The 21,406-nt window shown below is 37.3% G+C and overlaps 1 protein-coding gene across 2 annotated transcripts in view; it reads right to left on the bottom strand.

Moving 5' to 3' along the window:
* Positions 1 to 21,406, bottom strand: part of LOC131592267 (kit ligand) — a 54,517-nt gene that overhangs the window by 7,655 nt on the left and 25,456 nt on the right. The window contains exons 2-6 of one of the 2 annotated variants that reach the window (XM_058863671.1): positions 21,194 to 21,307; positions 12,209 to 12,271; positions 7,566 to 7,745; positions 5,583 to 5,745; positions 4,626 to 4,721 (exon numbers count right to left, since the gene is read on the bottom strand). In XM_058863671.1, coding sequence (XP_058719654.1) covers positions 4,626 to 4,721; positions 5,583 to 5,745; positions 7,566 to 7,745; positions 12,209 to 12,271; positions 21,194 to 21,307 — 616 coding nt within the window. The remainder of the gene's footprint in view (positions 1 to 4,625; positions 4,722 to 5,582; positions 5,746 to 7,565; positions 7,746 to 12,208; positions 12,272 to 21,193; positions 21,308 to 21,406) is intronic. The other variant, XM_058863672.1, reaches the window with a different exon arrangement.

The following is a 21,406-nucleotide window of genomic DNA, read 5'->3' as shown; positions in this document are numbered from 1 at the left end:
GTGTTTGATAACATGTTATGGTAGAGGTTAGAGGTAACTTCAAAAACCCTCTGCCTACCTCTGCAGTGCTGGGCAGCATGTCATGGCAAGCATGCTGGTTTTTACATGAACTACTAGAGAAATGTTCTATATGCAAGGTAATCAGTGATAAATCTGTACCTTTGTTTTTAACAGCATTTTTCACAAACTCATGCAATTTAAGACAACAGAAGAGACCCCTTTACAATGAGGTATCTAAAACTGGAAAAATATGATTTCTGAAAAGTTATCTCCAATGCAGATGATTTCTTCATCATCTATGGAAAACTGAAAGGAATTTATAATTATCTTTCTTTGTGGGGACCTGCAATCCAGGGACTGAGCCTAAATACAGTCCCACTGTGACACTCTCCTTAGTCTCCTTACCTTTTAAAAATCACCGCCGATTTTTTTTTTTTCCTAAACCTGGCAGTGTATGAATTAACTTGGAAGTTGAGTAACCTATAACTACCTTAAAAAGCAAGCAACAGATTACTTAATTTCACTTTCAAGTCCAGAAAAAATTCTCTTGAAAGATCTGGGGAGAATGAAATGAGTCATGGCAGGTTTCTTCATGTGTCTTTTATTTATATTAAAATTTATAACAGAAGAGGCTGAAGAATTTTCAGTCTGGAGAACCTCTCAGGGATTTGTATCTTAATAAAGAAAAGGGAGAGAAGGAAAGAAACCTGGCTACCACAGGAACCTTTTCCTTTGTTAGAAACTTTGGATCTACACAGCAAGATTCTGATTCCCATCAGTTGTAAAGGCAGAGCAGGAGAAAGAACACCAGGAACCAGGTGTACCAACAACTTTATGAACTCTTTGTGCAATGCCAAAGGAACTGCTGACTCTATCCAGAAGGGTGAAAAAGGGGAGTGGACACAGGCCAGAATCTCTGAGATCTCTCACTCTACATCTTGTGGAAGATTCCCTAAGGAAGTGAGCTCATTTGATGCTGATTTACGTACAGTCTTCATGGACATTGGGATGTTAAGCTGTAAACAAAATATTTTTACATTAAAAGCCACTCAGTTACACAATGAAATTATTGAGCTGCTTCCTACCTTGAGCCATGTGTGATTATGATTGAAAGCACTGGCTTAATTTTTTTTTTTTTTTGCCATAAATATCTCAAAGGAATTTTCAGTTTACTTCTGCTCAGTTCCAACACAATTACCACAAGATCTTATCTGTAAAAATTCAGAGCAGCTCTCACCTTTTCATTAGGGTTTTCCATTAGCTATTAATTTGGAACAGAGGAACAAAGACACAGAAGGCAGCACCAATTGCATTAAGCCATGAGTGAATATTTTCAAATTGTTGTGCAATTACTGAATTAAACTATGGTATTTTTTTCTTAATTAAAAAAGGAGACCTTCTTCCTAAAAAAAGTTAAAGAGATCTCTGTGTTTACATGTTCTTTGAGCTACTCAGTACTAAATAATAGGGCTAAATTATTATGAGGAAATTAGACAAAAATGGAAGGAGGCAACACTGAACTCTTCATGAAATTATGAAGAACGTTATGGCATTCAGCTGAAGAAGTTTTAGTCACAGCTGGTAAGTTCAAGCTTTGATCAGAGCAACATGAAATTCATTTGATGGGTTCAACCACTGAATGAAGAGATTAGGACTCAAGACTTCTTATGCTGACACTTCTTCTTTACATAGGAACCATCTCATCTACATTCTCTAGATTATGTGTGATATAATCGTCCAGAGAAATACGAGCAAGACTGGAACTTTAACAGCTAATTGGAACTTCAGTGGACTACAGTCAGGTATCATATAGAGGAAAAACCAAACCAGCCCAAATAAATTTGGGATGGTAGCAGTGGTCTTTTGAGAATTTTATGGGGGAAAGATGAAGTGGAAACATGTTACAAGTCTACATTCAATATTACAAGAATGAAAAACAGGACAACTACCATTCAAAAACCAATTAGAATAGCATAATTGTTCTATTTTTCATTTAGCTGGGCTAAGACTTTTTGTGTATATTTAGTTGAGATTTTATTCTTTCATTGTAGTTTAATTTTTTTGTTGTGTAAGAAAAATGGAGTCATGAAATCTAACTCAACAAAAGTAGCAAAAATAAAAATCGATAACAGCTCATTTACATACAATTTCTATGATAAATATTTCACACATTTTATTAGATTATGCACTTCAGGTTTGTCTAAGTTAAATTCAGAATTGGGGCAGTTCAAGTCATCTGACTACATAGACTTCATTAATAGTTTCAAAATATATTAATCTAGAGGGGTTCTTTTGCAAACACTGAATGTTTCTAAATGCCCTAGAAACTATTAAACTGAAAAATAACTCAAAACTGTTTAAAATTAAAGGGTTAATTAAAAAAAAATACAGTAGTTTGTGTCTGAATATGCTTTTTTTCAGGCTTCCCCTCTTCTCAAGGTTTTCCTTTTTGAAATTTGAAACTAGTGGTTCTTTTATGGGAACAGTACTAAACCCAGGGGACTGATATGCTGGGGAGTCTTCAAATGGGAAGTACTAAGGTTTGCTCTCTGTTGTTCCTTCCAAAGAAGGTAAAGAGTAGCTAAAACCAAAATTTCCTCAGCAATAAAGTCAAGATAAAACTAAGATTGGCACTAAAGGCCATTTCAGGGAATAAAATAGTGATGCCAGTAAAGATTCCACAGCTCCCTCCCTGCAAAAAACCTCCAAAGGAGTAACTACAATGTAACCAGTCAGCATCCAAATTAATGTAATTTAATCTGATTATGTGTTCAAACTGTCCCCAGATGCAGCCAGACATGCAGACCTCATGTCATTTCTAAATAAGGCTGTTAACTGATATCCAATTTTCCAATAAATTGCTTAAGAGAATGATAATCAGTTAAAACACACCTGTACAGCATATGGTAGCCAAGCAATTTACTGAATTATTTTAATTAGGCTTTTTTTCCTACTTGATTATCAGTTCCAATTATAAAACAAGATTAATGATCCTGCTTCAGCACTCTCCTCCACAGTACAGACGTAGGTGCCACACTCCAGTGAACTGCCCACTCCAGTAACCCCCCTGTTACTGTACTTGGTCAAACTCCTTTCATCTGAACTGCTCCTGTAATCTGTCTCTCTTTTGGCTTCTTGATTCATTACCATTGCTTCAGGCTGTGACTGAATATTTTTCCTCTAGCAATGACAGCAAAAAATTATCACATGTTCAGACCTGAGAGATAGAGACAGGTATGCATTCTTTAACCCCTTCCTAGTGCCTCAGAGTTGGCCCTGGGCTCATCAGGTTATTTGCAGATATCTCTGTGACTTCCTGGCAAAGAATCTACAGCACTGTCTTCTCTTTTCCAGAGACTCAGCCTGGCAGCCAGGAGTGGAGGGGGTTTTTTAATTCCTTCTGAGGGTTCTGGGCTATGATGACTTAAGACCTACTCTTAATTAGAAAGCAATCAAGAAGGGATTCAAATTTGATAGCAGTTGTTAGCCAACTACAAGGTAGCATGTATGGTGCTAAAAGCCCAGAGGGTAACTAGATTATACGTTCCAAAGAGAAGGAGCATGAGAAAAAACTCAGGCCTAGTAGCAACTGTGTCACCATCAGGAGCTACCATTGTGCCCTCTAGACTACATCAGGCTGCCCCTCTGCACGTTTCCTTAAGCACAGGGAATACCAGTCACATACTTCATCATTGCACATTCAGATAACACAGATGTTTGTGAAGTGAAAGGGGAAATTGTAAAGAGAGCTAGATGCACATTGTCATCTTGACGTGTCTGGGAAACAGGAACAAGGAAGCAACAAGGTTAAACTTTGATCACCATTTCAGGAGCCTCTAAGGAAAATCCCCTCTTGTTCACATGGGAAGCTCCAGATAGTGTTCACCTTGTTGTACATGATGTCACTAAAAGCCCTGAAACTTCACTGTTTCCTTCCACTTCAGATTCCTGTACCCTTTCTGACCTCGTGTGAGGTAATGTTGAGGCTCTGACAGCCACCGTTCTGTACTCTTATCAGGGAGTGGTCATGTAGCGCAGTGACCAAGACAGATAAGAAAGATGGACATGAGTATGCCAGAGAGAAGATTACAGCCTGCCAGAAGGGTTGTGCCTTTGTCATTGACCCCAAGCGAAAGCGTGCTGGCTGTGGAGGTGGTCCTACTGCAACTACAGCAAACAAACCCAGGGACTGTCCTCAGGGCTGGTGCAAAGCTTGGGATGCAAGGTACAGGTATCCTCTTTGTTCACGTGGGAACCCTCATCCTATTTAGGATAGCTATTCTGTTCACTTGGAGCAACTTCATTTTCTGAGAGTTAAAATGAGGTGTCTGGCCAAATTTTCTGAGGCCATATGACTAGTGAGACCTCATGACAGCCAAAACGAAGAGGCCTGCCCTCTCCAAGTTGTAGAGAGCTGTCACATAATTGTAACTCGATAGCATCTCTACATTTTGATTAGATAAGTTCATTGCATTTCAGTATGACAGCTGAGAAACACATGGTACACCATCAGGAACATGTAACTTCCCATTAATTTGCACAATTAATGACATTCTTTTCCTCTGAGCTCTCACAACCAGCTACCAGAACAAAACGGAGACATATATTCAATCACTTGTACTTACTGTTACTGTTAGTGCTACTGCCAATGCTGTCATTCCTAAGAGAGCTGGCAGCAACAGGAGGAAACAAAAATGTTTTTGTGACAGCGACTCTGGAATCTAAATAGAAAATGAATGTGTCAGAATTATGAAACTTAAAATACAGTTCCCTCTATATAAGATCGTGGGTACTGGACTACTGTGATGTGGCTATAGGGCTGTTTTAAAAGCTGGCTGCAGGACGGTTCATAAAGTGGATTAAGCCAAAAAAGGAAGTTTTATTAAGAGGCAAAAGTGTCTACATGCTGAGCTGCTGCTGAATAGCTAATCTGGAAAAGCAGCTGCTGCTTACAAGTTCTTAGGTTATGGCACTGATCTGCTTCTATTACTACTGATGTAACTCTACAACTGGACACATTGCCCTAATTAAAAAGCTAGTATCTGTCACTAGAGAGAGTAAAAGAAAAGGTAATATAAACCCTCCATTTACTGGAAGAATAAGGAAGAGCTGCAGGAGCTTGACCTGAGCTCGTTAACATCTTTTAATGAAGCAAACATTGCCCTGTTCAGGAAAAGTGAGATGAAATTGAACGTGACTAGAGGCTGCTGCAATTTACAGCTTGTCTTAACTTCCTCTCCTTTCAGCTGTGCAATCTTAGGCTCTTTTACTGCTTTATAAAACTAAAGCATTAAGAGAAGATAAGAAGAACAATGTAAAAAAGACAATTCAGGATATATCTTGGATGAATAGAAACAGAGCAGCATAATGCAAGGTTATTTTGATTATGCTGAGAAATGATGTATCTATGAGTGATGGCACCAGAACAGAAACATAACCTTCAGTGTCAGTAGTTACTTTAATTTGCAGTAAAAAGGTGGCATGGAGGCATGGTATCAGATCCTTAGCATCCCTGAAATCCAAGGAAAATCACACATTTCTATCTGCCTAGATTCTGCTCCCCAAAAAGACACCCCTCTTACCATTTTCCGGTGTTCCTACTGTTGAAGGCAGAATGCAGTCATTCTTATCCAATCTGTCTGCAGATTCTTTGTAGACCTCAATGGTACTATTAAAGTGCCTAAAAAAGTCCTCAGGAATGAAGTGACCTTCTTCATAAAGGTGACCATTTTCTTTTACAAAATCCTAGAGTAAAATATAGAATTCTGCTTGAAAGAAGGTCAAGGGAGATGCTCATTTCGACGCCTCAACAAATGATAAAAATATCCAAAGATGATACAAAATCGTTTAAATTTTTAACCTGCAGACAACCAGATTAGCTGTATAAAATCTTCATAAAACATACAAGCCTTCTGATCCAAGGATTTCAAATTAGCTTTGCAAATAGAAATGAATTATTAATACAGTGTTGCAAAATTGCTAAGGAATGAAAGACAGTTTCCCATCCTATACTGAAAACCAAGAGACCTTTAAAATTCTCCTCATTAACAAAAACACCCTTGGTTTCACATTACTTTGGAAAGTTTCACATGAGTCTTTTAATCTGAAGTCTTGAACACAACAATCACTGGTATTGTCATTAAGAGAATGGGGAAGAGAATACAATAGCTGGGATACACCACTGCTCAGAAACAGGCTGAGATCCCTGATAACGCACCTAAAAATAAGAGCCACTATAAACAAGGAAGCCCAGTCACTCTGAGGTCTAACAGACAGGTTTGTTATGCCAGACTAAACAACTTGGTTCAGATCCATGTTGATTGATGGTTTTCTTCTTTTTTTTTTATGTCAGCAAGTCAAGTTTGGCCTGGGGTTACTCTGTACTCCCAAGAAGGAGGACAGTGGTTAGAACATGGTCTAAGTATGTCCTATGGAAAACCTCCTGGTTTTGGCTCCAAAGTTATTTTATGTTTGATGCTGAGAGTACTAGACTTAAGATCATTATTCTCTAAGGAAATCAATAGCTAGCTCTTTTGCTGAATTACAGGATATTTACTTTTCCATTATACAAAATAAAATTCCTCTTCCCCAACCACATCCCAGATGAGTGCTTTGAATCATCAGGACTGAAATAGAAAAGAATAAAAAATATATATACACTGAAGACTGGGGATAATTCAGTTTGAAATGGAAAAGTAGGGAATATCTAAATACTCACAATGCAATGCAAATACATGGTGAGCTTCCAAGGTTATTTCACTCTAAATGCACCTGAGTGTTTTAGCTCATTTGATTCATTCTGGGTGTTGAAAAGGTGCAATTACAACAGCTAAGGACTTAGCTAATAAAAATAAGTGTAGATGAAGATAAAATACTTGCTATAAAGAACATAGTGGATTTTACCTGTTTTATTCAGTGGGACAAAACTTTCAACTACAGAATTTATTTTTAATTACTGGTACTGATTTAATTACTGGTCAGATCTGGATAACACACTAGAAAATTAATTTATTCCCCTCTTCCTTGCCTGCACAGAGAATCAGACATCTCTTGAGCGAGAATCCTTCCAGCTGCTATCAGAATCCAGAAACACAAGGAAATGGACCAATATCCTCTGGTCTTTGCTGTGCCTTTGTATAAAAGAGTTAATTAAACCATGGAGTAGCTTTCAGAGCTTCACACACTGTGATACATACTAAGGGTATATTAACAACTTCAACTACATCATCTTTAAATTTACATTAAGATCACTAGCAAAATACACAAGGAAGATTTCTGCTGGTTTTAAAAAGACCAGAATGAATGAATGATCTTAAAGAAGACTGCTGCATTTCTGACTTTAAATAACTGCATACAGGTCACTGTAGATACTGTAATTCCTTGTAAGCCATTTTTCTTTGAAACAGTGCATTTCTAAACAAAGCAGTACTTCATATGCATGGTAATAGAAATGAAAACAAATCTAATAAAGCCTTGGATATTTCTAAACTATTACTGAATATTGTGCAACAGAAAGTAAAAAGATAAATATCCAGTTCAAAAGCTGAAACTCTGTATAAGATTACCTTGTTTTTATCAAAAGCAAGGCATGCCATAAGATCATTAATTATCCTTGTGAGATTGTTGATGATTGAATAGTTGCTTAAAACATCCGACATATCTGGAATATCTGAAAATTTCTGGAGAAGATTATGTAGACTCCTTGAAAATTCAGGCACCATCAAATGCAACCAACAGTGATTAGGCTGACAGGGGATAAAAAGAAAAATTGATGTAAATTAAATATCAGACATTTGTAAAAACTGGTTAAACATCTCAATGTGCAAAAGTAAATTAGACTGTTTTTTCCAATTTAAACTATCTCAAAAGTATAAAGTACAATTCTTTTTTACTGTGGCCAGTTTCCTTTTCAGTCCTTTTGATAATATTTCTGTTTTCACTGATACTGACATATTTATGGTTGTCAAAACCATCCCTTGATTAAATTCTCAATAAATGCCAAGTGTGATTGTATTGAGCATTTGAGCCCTGGAATATGTTACTATGAACCATAGTCCATGCTTTCATTAAGCTACTTATTTTCTTATCAATTCTTACTGCCTTAACAATTCTTTAAATATCAGTTTTCATTTACTGTTGTTACCTTACATGACACAGTTAACCCCAAAGATCCTTAATTTAAATTTCTTATCAGGAGGGTTTCCATAAAAATTTTGCATGAAATCCCTGTGTGCTTTTATCCACCTTTAAACTAGTTAGATGGGTTAATTTCTTCTCTTCAGCTTTTTCACTAAATGCCATCACTGGGAACAGTTTCTGGATCTAAAAAGCTTTCTTCTTCCTGAGTCTTTGATAACAAAAGTGTTCTGCACGGCCTGCCACTGTACACTAACACCTATGCAATTAGTTTGTGGGCAAAGTTTGTACAGCTGCTCACATGACTGAAACCTGGTAATTCATCTTGCTGTCTTAGAGGAAGTCATTAACTTCTTTTACTTAGATATATATATAACAGTAGTCAAATAGAGAAAAAAGTCACCCAGCCCAGGAAAATCCCTAATTCAGTATGATCAGCAAAAGTACAGGTAACTCATTAGTCAGAACTGCAACTTGTACCTTCCCAATAAAAGATAAATTTTTAATGGCAAAGGTTATGAGAATTTATTCCATATATGACATTATTTTTCCAATATTGAAAATGTCTCATTAGAGTCTTCCAGATACAAAGATCTTGGCCCAACAAGCCTGAAGTATCACTAAATCAGTTTCCAATTGCTGCCCAGCGGATAGGCAGCACCCACTGAATCCACCTTCTGAAATACACAGCAAACGTTTGGGAATGTACAGACTTCGAGGCTTAATCTCATTTTACTCAATTTCTTCAACAAACCTACATTTTCTTTATTAAATCCTTAAAGATTCTTTATTAAAAAATTAAAAAAAAATCCACAGGTGTTGTTCTGCTTTGATGTGTAAATGTTTCTGACAGGAAAAAATACACTTCACATTTTTGAAGACTAATCTGACTATTAGGCTTCCAGGCTTAGAGAACCAAATGTAAATACATTATTCAGCTCCACCTGAATTTCCACTTCTGTGTACAACTCTCACAAAATGATAACCTGTGGCAAGTCAGTGATATAACCTTTTGCAATTACCTCAACAATGACTTAAAAAAGAAGGAAACAGAAAGAAAAATGGATAGCATTTGGCTTATTTGGCTTGAGTCTGCTTCACTTTTTTCCTTCCAGGACAAGTTGAGGGGGGAGGCAGAAACAAATAAATCAGAGAAAGAAACATATTCCGTTCAAGCAGTGTATGTTGTGCCATGTCCCACCACACCCATGAGACCGGCAACGCATTTTTCTTTCCTCTGCTTTTGAGTAGGAACACTGACCCAGAACTACTGTGCTTCCCTGAACTGGAAACCTCCAAAACCTTTTCCTTTGAGGTTTTGTGGGTGAGCATTCTCCTCTGGCAGGGACTAGCATAAGCTTGCTGCTTCTCCCAGTGAGCATTTGGCAATTCCAGCAGGGAGTCTATTTTGTTGCTCCTGCGGTTTAGCATGCGTGTGGGAGTCTCCTCTAACTGAACTGTTCTGACCTACAAAGCTGTATTTCACAAAAGCTCTAAGTTCTCTTTTCAGAAATGTCAAGCTGTGCAAGCACTTGCTGTGTCAATACCTACCAAACATGAGGATAAAACTGCTCTAATTGAAAAATATGACATTTGTAAGGAGAAATTGAGGTTTAACTCTGATATTTTGTGTAAACTTTGACCAAGATTTACATTTTAGGCCAACTGCAAACGGGATTTCCCTCGTACGTCTCATTTGGCTTTTACTTTCTACATCTATGTATAAGTTTGAATGTTATCTCTTCCTCTGAATTCAACCCTTTGCTGTCAGCTCTTTTAACCTTCAGGTTCAACTACACAGTTCACTCTATACAAGACTTTTTAAGCCATTCAGTTGCCTTAAGCTAGTACATAATGCAATAACCCTTCTGTTTAATGGATGGGTCAGTCTGTTCCTGTTACATGCACTACACTGATTTGCATTCACCCTGCCTTCCTACCTTTAGTTATCTACATTTGGGACTTGCTACCTTGGGTACACTTCCCACTTTATTAAGCACGCACTGAAGATTGTAATCTATTGAAAAAATTGCAGAGCACCATTTCAAACCCTTCAGAGTTGAGCAAAGGGCATTTACTTTAGGCAAAGCCATGGATTTCCCAGCTTGCATGGACCAAAGCAAAGCCTACTTATTCAGCAAGCCTTGCTGTGGTATGCATAACACAACCTGAAATTCCCAGAGGAATTTGGCAAAGTGGAATCTGAATACTGCTGAATACTTCCTCCTGTGAAGGCACGTGGCCAAGAGCTGCACCTGCCATTACCGTGACTGAAAGTGGTGTGCAAAGGGAACATGAAAATCTCAGCTCTCGACTTCTTCCTTTTTATTTCTTGGCTGCTTGTTGTAAATGTAGACTAGATCTAACTCTCTGGATATGATGCACCGAGATGACATAGAATGGAAAAGAACCTGCACACTGGCAATCAAAACTGAACCATGGAGAGAGGCAAGAGTGAGAACAACCAGGACTCATTGCTCAAGCAGGTTCCCTGGCCTTCTTCATCTGCCCACACCCCAGGAGAGCAGTGGAGGAAACAGCCTCAATCCAGCCCAACAGCTAATGGGCTGGAAGCTGGGGGAACAGCACTCAGGCTACAGCTGTCCTCCACAGATGTGAATATCATCACACCAGACACGAAGATAAGTGAATTTCAAAAAGCCCAGCAGTCAGGGGACAGTGGCAGCCAGTCTTGCTTCCTTTTTCTCTAAATATTGGCTATTATAAGAAATGGAAAAATTTCCATTATATTTATTTATAAAGGATCTAGTACCTCACTTCCATAGCATTTGTTCTGCAGAGTTTTCCTGCCTAAAGAAACAACTTTAAACTGGGTTTTCCAAAGTACTCTAAGTTTTAGTAAAAGCCTCAAGCTTCCAGCAAAACTCTTAAAAACACTTCTACGTCTGACATAACCCTTCATAACCTCACAACTCAGGGCCCTTCACTATCCTGCAGCCTCTTCCTCCTGCCATCTTCTTGTTATTCAGGACTGAATGTTGCTTTTGGCATCATTTTCCAATAGCAATAGGGAATGTTGCTATATTTGCCACTTTGTTGTAGGGTAGGATGCGTTTTTATATGTGTATCACATACAAATTGGATTTTTACAGTGAAAACTTTGTACAGACACAAAAATAGCTTCTTACATCTAGCAGATAATTTTCAGCTACTGATGTATGCATACAATGATTAATTCTAATACAGGCACAATATTGTTCAGTTTAACTGACAAAATCATAATGTTCTTACTTTTTTCCTTGCCTTAAAACAACACAGTATTCAGCATAATTTTTACTTTCACCTTCTTCCCTTTTCTCCTTTTTATTGCAATGTACGCAACAACCAGCTTTTCAGTACATAATTTCAAATTTTCTTTTGTTAAATTGAGGAAAAACAAAAAAATATTTAGTAGATTAAGCAATAAAATAATATGAGTTTTAAATAAAAATGTTATAAAATTTTAAAGTATATAAATAATGTTTATTTGAAAGTATCCCTATGTATTAAATATGGGATTATATAGAAAGAATTACACAAAGCATGTTTGAAATCCTACTGGTTTGTTTAGTTACTGATGCTAACATTTGCTGAATTTGAGGTAATCTTTACTATGGTAAATTTGTTGTTCTCTTTACTATTTTTGTTTAAATTTGTTGTGCTCTAATGGCATTTCCATTGGCTGAAACAAGAAGGACTTCTACAGTAAGTTCCAAAATACAATTACAGAGAACCTATTTCTTTAAGAAAACAATATTTTTCAATTGATACAATTAAATAATACTGACGAAATAATAGCACATTAAAAATTTTACTTTTTCCAGAAAAAAAAGTTAAAAAATTTAATATGAAGAAACTTTTTTCTAGAATTCCTGCAATTAAAATGTTTTAAGGGACTGCAGGAATCTCTCTACATTTCTTTTGAATAAATACTTGGGAACCATATGAAAAGTGAAATAAACATTATTTAACAGTAACTTGCCAAGATATAGGACTAGGTACAAAATGTTACTGCCATCACTGGTTACAGTGGGGTATTTTATTGGGATTAACTTGAAGTGGTTGTACATACCAGACTATCCATCTTCGGGACATATTTAAGGGTTATCAGATAATCATTTGGGAGATTTCCAACCTACAATAAACAGATAATAAAAATGTTATTACTTACTACACAAAGTAAGACTTTATTTCCATTACTGTATTCAACAAAATCTAGCAAATATTCAACACAAATTTTCAGTAATTTACCCGGTTCAGGCAAAAATGGTTACTTACACACTCACTTTCCTGTGGAACTGCCATTGACACTTATTTGCCCAGGAGTGAACCATCTTTCCACAGCTCTGTAACATGCTCAGATCTGATCTGATCATGTTCAATGCTACTGCTTCCCAGCAGAATTAAAGTGAACAATGAGTAGAGAAGAAGTAATCTGACTTTTATTACTGCAGAAACTCCACTGCCCTTTCGTCCTTTAATGCCTTGAAGTGTTTACATGACAACATCTACCATAGACAGTAGAGGACCCAGAAGTATTTAGCCCTTTTTCCTTCAAGTAACATCCAACTTCAACACGCATCTGAACCTAAATATTTGCCTGTCTTGTGCTTAGTTATGTACCAGGTCAGAAAAACACTTGAGCACAACTTCAGCTTTGGAGTTGTGCTTCTTACTAATGATGAGCAATATCAATATATCTTAGCAGTGTCCTGGGGCAAAGGAGAGCTTCCACATACAGGCTACAGCTTTGCAGATGTGGGTGAGCATGAAGTGTGCTGCAGCAAAGGAAAGGAGTGGAAGAAGGGTTCCCACTGGATTATACTACACCATCTGCAACGGATGCAATCCAACACTACTGTGAGACATGGTTGAACATCTGGGGAATGTGCTGAATTGGGAGATGAACAGTCCAACAGTCACTGGACTGCCACAAATCCACAGCCTTTTGAAGTATTTTTCCAAAATATTTAGCTGTGATATGATGCTTAATGATACAGTAAACCTATTTTCTATCAATGAAAGCATCAATTGATATTCTCATCCTGGTTTGAAATCCACATAGTCAAAAACAATATGCACAGATGTAGCTCCTTTGGTGCAAAAGCATTTCTGCTTTGGGTTAAAGATCATTCTGTTATGGCTGCTTTTGATTCTGCTGCTATAGCAACCAGCACAGGGATTTCTTTTTCCCCTGAGCAGTTTTTAGGTAGTATTTTGTTTTGCAAAACATAGTGTTTTGTTTCTTAACTAAAATTTTGTTTCAATTAAAAATTAAACCAGTTATTTAAAAACATTATGGTTCTAGAAATGATCAAAGGTAATTCTTATATGCAGCCAAACACAAGTGAATTCCAAACATTTTTTAATTTATGTGGGCTAAGACACATCCATCTTTCTCCTACTTTAGAACAGTTACTATATAAATGATATATAAACGATCATTAAAAATTCTCTCACACAAATCAATTTTGTTTCTTCTTTTATTCTTCTTTTATTTTTATACCTACACATTCCTAAAGCAGAAGTGCCACAAAAATTCTCAATATTAATTTCTATTTATCTGGCATTTTGACTCAAGATGCTATAAATACTGAAAAATATTTCAATATACTTGTAATTTCTTTAGAACATCAGATTTGTTCTAAATCCTTATGTAAATTTTTTATTATTCCTTTCTTTAAAACATCACAGCATCGTGGCATACCAATAAGTATTCAACTTTTTTTTCTATCTTCCTTTGCATGCCTAGAGAGGTAGGATTAGCAGCACTTCAAGCAGCATAGATAGCGAAGATGCTACTCTATGTGAAAAGTTTCCCTTACTCACTCTAGAGGGATTCCACACTTAGCAATGGCAGCAAAACCACTGTTCTATAAGAAAGGTCACTGGAAGATTAAATTTGTTCCATATCAATGAACACTACAAGAATTGATATGCATTATGTATACGATCTACTTTCCTGGCATCAGAGCACTTCAAGCACTTTTCACGCACAGTTAAAAAAAAATTAAGTGCCCAAGAGCTCTTACACCTTCTCAATCAGAGCTGGAACATACAGCTCAGCCTCAGATATTTCTCTCCTTGACAGACTGTGAATCAGATAAGATATTTTTGAATTTACTACTAAAAATGAAGATCACTGGGAGGAGGGTGTCAAAATACATGCACTGCCTCAAGACAAAACTTGTTAAAGTTTTGTTGACTGAAGTCCACATGTCAGATGCAGTGCTGGTAAATGATGGATCTCAAAGTGATGAAGTTACATTTGTGTCTCACTTGGACTTCCCAACTCACACACAGAAAATAGGGTAAAGCCCCTGATGTAAGAGTGAAGGATATGTCTATACTAGGTCTGCATTTTGTACTCTCTTGCTTTGCTGAAATGTATCTTGAAATTTTGTTGAACACTAACCACCAAGACTGAGCCAAAACCAACCACTCAAATTTCATCTGCTGAAATGATCCTGAAAGGAATGAATGGACTCTGCACACCCGCTCTGTGCAGAGTGCCTGACTGCTGTGGCTTCCAACAAGGAGCAGATGACAAGGCAGCTCTGACCTGCCTGAGCAAGGGTGTTTGGAAAAGAACTGACCTTTCAAAATACCTGAGTCCTGGATGGCTTTTTCATTAGTTCCTCTAATCAACTCCATGAGTACAGTGACAAAGTTGGGGGGCACAAAACACCTTCCTGCATGATTTACCTTGGTTAAAACAGAAGTTTTGATTGATATAGAGAATGTCAACTGATAATCTTGCAAAGGAATATGTAGAACCAAAAGCAGTGAATTGCAATTAAAATGTAACTGAAGTTTCTCTGATTTAGTGGCTGTGTGTGATTTCAGATATCCTAACAGGCTGAGAAAAGTTGAAGAGCAGGGAATCTAGACTTACGTCTTTAAATCCATATAAAACCAACAGTAAGTGCTATATTCCCAGCTGTAACAAAATCTCAAACTGGGGAATGTAAGATTACTTTTAACATAGAGAAGTCTGAATATTTAATACAGCACTGTTAACATTGCATAACCCAAACATGTTTTAAAAAATGCTCAGGATCACATAGATGGGGAGATGAAAAAAGGATGTAAAAGTGATTTGGGTTCCATAAACTACTCTTTCATCCCAACAGCAGACATGAGAGATGACCTATCTGCAGTCATGCTTTGAAACGAGTGCTACTGCTCCTGAAAATTCCCTTTATTTTGTTTGATTGTTATGAAAATTGTAAGGAGACAAGCACAGATATTTTTCATACACATATAAAAAAATAAAGTATGTTAATAAAGTAAAATATATAATTTTGCATTTTCAGTGTTTTCTTTTTTACTTTGAAGCATATGATGGGAAAAAACATACTTTCCTTTTAGATATTATTTCAACCCTAAATTTCTGTCTATTTGTTTCCCTTTTCCTGTTCTTTTCATGGAATAATAGAATGGTTTGGGTTGGAAGGGACCTTACAGGTCATCTGATTCCAAACCTCTGCCATGGACAGGGATATCTTCTGCTACATCAGGTTGCTCAGAGCCCCATTCAACTTGGTCCTCACCCTTTTCCAGGGAAAGGCCACTCACCACTTCTCTGGGCAACCTGCTCCAGTGCCTCACCACCCTCACAGTAAAGAATTTCTTGCTTTTGCCTAAATTTCTCCTCCTTCAGTTTAAAGACATTCCCCCTTGTCCTAGCACAATGTGCCCTGGTCAAAAGTTCCTCTCTAGCTCTTTGTCACAGCTTCTCTGGCTTTTGTTTTCCTGAAGGAGCTTCCACTGTCTGTTCTCCATCTCTGCAATCTACTCCATCTCATCTGCTAATGAAGCAGTTAATAAAATCTTCATCATTTGGCTTAAGACAACATGCTAACGATTTCCGTTCACACTTTTTACAGTCATAGTGGCAGATTATTTGCAGCATAACAACTCTGGATAATTTTTTATAACCCCTTCACTCAGGAGAGTTAGATCCATTTAAAAATAAAAATCAAATGTGGCAGAGAGTGTAAAGTACATATTTACAGCAAAGATGCAATGTGAAAGCAAAGTATTTGACAGCATGTTTCAAACAAGGAACTGGTCAGTAAATCCTGATTATTGTTTGGGCTTCCAACATTTAAAAGAAGAAAATTGCTTTAGATAAGTAGTTCATAGAAGAAGTATCTCATATTTTGATAATGGACAAAATAAAAATATGTAGGTATATTCTGCACATACTGCACAGCTCAATGAAAATTCTATTTATATGTAGGTTTTGATGTTCATATTTAACAAACATATATGAAACTGATTCCTAATTCTTATGCAAAATCAAATGCACAATTATAGCGATGCAGCTTTCTGTTGACTTACTGTGCTGAAAAGAACAATGGGGACAGACATTATTGACAGGTGCTGCAATTACAGTTTCATAATACGGAACATTTGCTCATCAAGTAATGTGCTTCCCTCCAGACATCTTCATTACAAAAGAGGCAGGAGGTCATGTGATGAGTAGTGCAGCATGAATAATCTCTAGATACTTTAATTCTCTATAGGTATGAAATTATGCCCTTTTAAAGTTCTCAAAAATTACTATTCAATTGTTCTTTGCTTCTTAAGATCATTTTACTTAGGCTATATTCTTCATATGACAAAATTATATTAGCTAGATGTGAATAAACTTAATCTTACAGAATACACAAGTCACTTTTTTATGAAGACATACCAGTCTGGTTTGGTCTTACATTGATTAATGTTCAGAAAACTAATGAATTTACTTCTTTCTTTCCAATTCTTTCTTCTGGTGTGAGTCTAGAATGATGCTCATGAAAAAATCCAGATTAAGACCACTGAAAACAAGTCGTGCCACACATCTGTCTTTAGTTTATTACTCAAAACAAAGTTGATTAGGCAAATAACCCACACTTTCAGGCACTGCACAGCATGCCCTACTTATCCTCCAGTAGCTTAGGCTTAGTAGACATCTCACATCTATATTCACTGAGGGTCTTGACTGAGGCATGTTCTCATACCCCTATAGCACAATAAAATTGAGCAGAACACAGCCACAGTCATGCTCAGGAGTTCTCTACAAGCGATGTAGAGGGTTTACAGTACTTGAAGCAATCCCAATACCAAATAAACAAAGACGAGGTAGGGAATTGTGGCACTGTTTAGCAAGCTGTAGATTCACTGCAGTAGAATTGTGTGTGTGTGTGGGGAAACACACTGGAGAAAAAGCCAAATGAGGGATATAGATTCATACTGCAAAGGATTTTTAGCATGAGATAGGAAGAGGATGGGAATCTGCCTGGAGTTCATCAAGGAGCATCTTTCCTGTGGCCACAAACAGTGTAACAGATACCATGGAAATAATGAGGAGAAGCTGAGGGCAAACTCAGCATGTGTTATGACAACACAGGCAGTGTTAATAGTACCTTTGAAGATAAACCCAAGAAGCTTGCCATTGATAGTGGAAAAAAAAGGAGGAACAGCTTGAAGGAAATAAGTAGATGATAAAGGGTCAGAGCAGCATGTGAACAGACAGAAGAGCAAAACTACAGAAGCTGAAGCTAGAAAAAGGTTTTTCATAGACTAGAGTTTTATCCACCAAGAATTTGGAAGAAAAATGCACTTGTTTTTCCAGAGAATTACAGACATTTTTTTCTTCTATTATGACAAGAAAGATAATGAAGGTTTTAAAAGTGAACTTTGAAGAGTGGGGAGAGATAGTAGTGTAACTTTACAGTGAGAAATGGCCCAGGAAAGGCTAACATTTTGGAGAGATGAAAGACATCCTACTCTGCCTCCAAGAAGGATTCATGCCAAACTAGGCTCTAGACTAGTTATGCCTGATAATTTGTGATGAGACAGGAGGAAGAGAGGCCAATATCCTAAGGTAAGTGATGGTATTTGTGCACTACTGCTGAACAGATAGTTTAGTGCACACAGAGATGGGACTATACTCATAAATGTGGACAAAAAGGGTTAAAGAACATGCCAGTCTTTGAGAATGTCATGAGAATAAAGCATTTAGGAACAACTATTATATCACTGTGTCCAAATGTGACAGAGTTTGTGGATAACATCATAATAACTATGAGCAATAACTGTACATGTAACAGTTCTGTGAAATCCTCTGGGCTACAATTTGTTCTCAGTGTGAAAGGGGAGCATATTTATTAAAGACCCTATGTTCTACAGGCACAGATTCTTTGGATCAGTGAAGAAATAAAACTTTTACTTAAAGGCCAATAGGATCTCCAGACAAAGGGAAAGGCTGCAGGTGTTGTCTACCAGGATTTCAGTAAAGCCCTTGATACTGTCTCCCACAGCATTCTACTGGAGAAGCTGGCAGCTCATGCTTTGGACAAGTACATCTTTCACTGCATAAAAACTGTCTGAATGTCTGGGCCCAGAGACTGATGGTGAATGGTGCCAGAACCAGGTGGTAATTAGTGTTCCCCAGGGTTCACTATTGGGGTCAGCCAGTATCAGTTTATTATCTTTATTGATGATCTGGGCACGGCAACCAAGAACACTCTCAGTCACTAAGTTCTGTGTTAGAGCTGATCTGCTGGAAAGTGGGAAGGCTCTGCAGGGGGAGCTGGACAGGCTTGATCGGTCGACTGGCACCAGTTGACTGAGGTTCAGTAAAGCAAAGTGCCAGGTGCTGCACTTCTCACAAGAACTCTGCCCTGTGCTACAGGCTAGGGGAACAGTGGTGGCCTGGAGGAAAAGGACCTCAGGGTGCTGCTGGAGAGCTTGCTGAACATGGTCCAACATGTGCCCAGGTGGCCAAGAAGGCCATCGGCATCCTGGCCTGTATGAGCAATACTGTGGCCAGCAAGACCAGGAAAGTGATTGTCTCCCTGTACTTGACACTTGTCAGGCCACAGTTCAAGTCTTTTGTCCAGTTCTGAGCCCCTGACTACAAGAGGAACAGCAGAGAAAGGCAGCAAAGCTGGGGAGGGGTCTAGAGAGGGAGTCATATGAAGAGTGGCTGAGGGATGAAAGATATACATCATCAGAATATCCTTCTTTAATTAAATGAGTATATTGTGTTTCAAAAAGCAGAAATGGTACAAATTTTTTGCTTCAATTTGCAAGAGTTCTAGGGTCTTCTTAACCATATTTTTAAGTAATATCATGTTGGAGTGCTTTTTATATGTGCTAGGGATGTAGTTCACAGAGCATAAAAAACCCGTATTTGCTACAAAGTACTATCATCAGTCAGTATCCTTTGTAGGCTTCTCCCTTCTCATATTCACACTGTCAGCTAACGAGGATTTGCTTTAGAAGTACTTATTATGTATTTTTAAAATTTTGTTCTCAATGTCTAGTTGCCACGTTGTAGCAAAAGAGAACGATCAACATGCAATATAATCATATTAATCGAAACAAAGAGTTCTTCTACTAAATTGAGGGCACTAAGCTTAATTTTATCTTATTCTTTTAATTCTCAAATGGTTTGATTGAAATTATTTCTGCAAATATTAACACAGAAAAAATAGTGAGATAGACTTTCCTCAAAACATTCTCAGAACTCATGCAACTCAAAACAGAGAGAACCTATGTGTCCAGGGCTTTGCACTTTCTGATCACTCTGCTATTTCTCCAACCCAAAGTATCTCTGAATTTACTTGGTAACTTGACCTCAATTTTGCATTCGTGGGGTGATCTGAAAGACATGGGTCCAAGTCAGGAGAATGACCATACAGCATCCGAATGGAGGAGTGTCCAAAGAAGTGCCCAACTCCACTCACGCTTGGCAGTAGCAGAAGAACAGTGTAACCTGGACAGTGTGATTATTCAAGGTGTTTGCACATTTTTTTTTTTTTTTTTTTGTAATCTATATTTCTACGATCTTGATGTTTAAATTGTTACTAAAGGGAAAGTTAAAGCATTTGTCCTCGGGACACATAATTGACAAAAAGTTGTTACTATCTCTGCACTACACAATTTCACCAGCCCTCACAGGAATTCTGTTGTTCTTGCATGCTTTACACAGTTTTACATCAAAGCTTAATACTCTTCCAAGAGATGAAATATTAACTGGAATAAATATGCCAATAGTTCAAAATTCTGCCTAAAGAGATTTGAAGCACTAAACATTTAAGTAGGACTAGAGTACCCCTAGAGATTTATACTATGTGCCAATGTATATAAAAAGGACCAAAGAAAACAAGAAGACTGCACAGGCAGCAAATGCTAGGGGCTCCAATTTAAGTGTATGATAATAATAACACGGATGTTGCAACTGTTTTCCCACAATAAAGCTACAATTTTCAGCTAGATTCAATATGCTGATGAAGATATGCTTGTTAAGTGCTCAGTACATATTATTTCTTAAAAACTTCAGTGTTATATCCTGCGCTACTGCAAAATAGCCTAATTATTAGCTTCAGTGGAGCTAAAAAAACAATTGACTTTACAAGCAGATGCAGTTTTTCAGGTCGATGCAGTGGTCAATTAAGTAACAGTTACAACTTCCTTAAATGAATTTAGTTTTTATATGAAGCTGTGAGTCCTTCAGACTTAAACTTCTGGGTACAGCAAGTAGAGAAACATATAATCCATGTAACCCACTCACACCCAAAGATTGCAAAACCTGTTCAATTGTTATTGCTTTGATTGCTACAGTGATGTTTGCTATCACGCTATTTTTATATATGACACTTATCTTTCATATACCCGCAGTAAATACTTCTGCTTCAACTCAGCTGTGTTTGCTGGCAGTCTGCTATGGAGCAAGTCAGTAACACAAAGACAATAATCTTTCATCTGCATGGGGAACAGTCTGCTCCGAAAGAATGTTTAAGGAAATAAATATTTTTGACAATTTTTATTGAATTTTGGAGTCAGGAAACTACATATGTATGTACACTCCATTTTGGTCAAGGTAATCTCTTCAATTAACACTGGAAGAAAAGGTTTGGTTCAAGTGACAGATGTTGATGGATTTTCTTTTAATATTCTCCTAGTTCTAATACATATTTACTAACTTTGCCTAGAAATGTAAGAGCCCCTAAACACTGACTATTTTGAACATACAGAATAATGTACAATAAAAGGTACTTACCAGTTTTGCAATGTCATTCACATCATCTGTGACTGGATTCCCGCAGGAACTCTGGGCTTTGACAAGAGGATTAAGTAGGAGTAGTTGAAGACAAAAGCAAGTGATAATCCAAGTCTGTTTAGTAAAAAAGAAAAAAGGAAAAAGAAACAAGAAACCCCAAGTGAGCAATCGCCAAATATGAAGTAACAAGAGATTGTGGTAATGTTTTTCATA

This window comes from Poecile atricapillus, chromosome W (genome assembly GCF_030490865.1).
Source record: "Poecile atricapillus isolate bPoeAtr1 chromosome W, bPoeAtr1.hap1, whole genome shotgun sequence".
Lineage (NCBI taxonomy): Eukaryota > Metazoa > Chordata > Aves > Passeriformes > Paridae > Poecile > Poecile atricapillus.
Note: the sequence above shows the minus strand (reverse complement) of the source record. Positions and strands in the feature narration are given on the sequence as shown.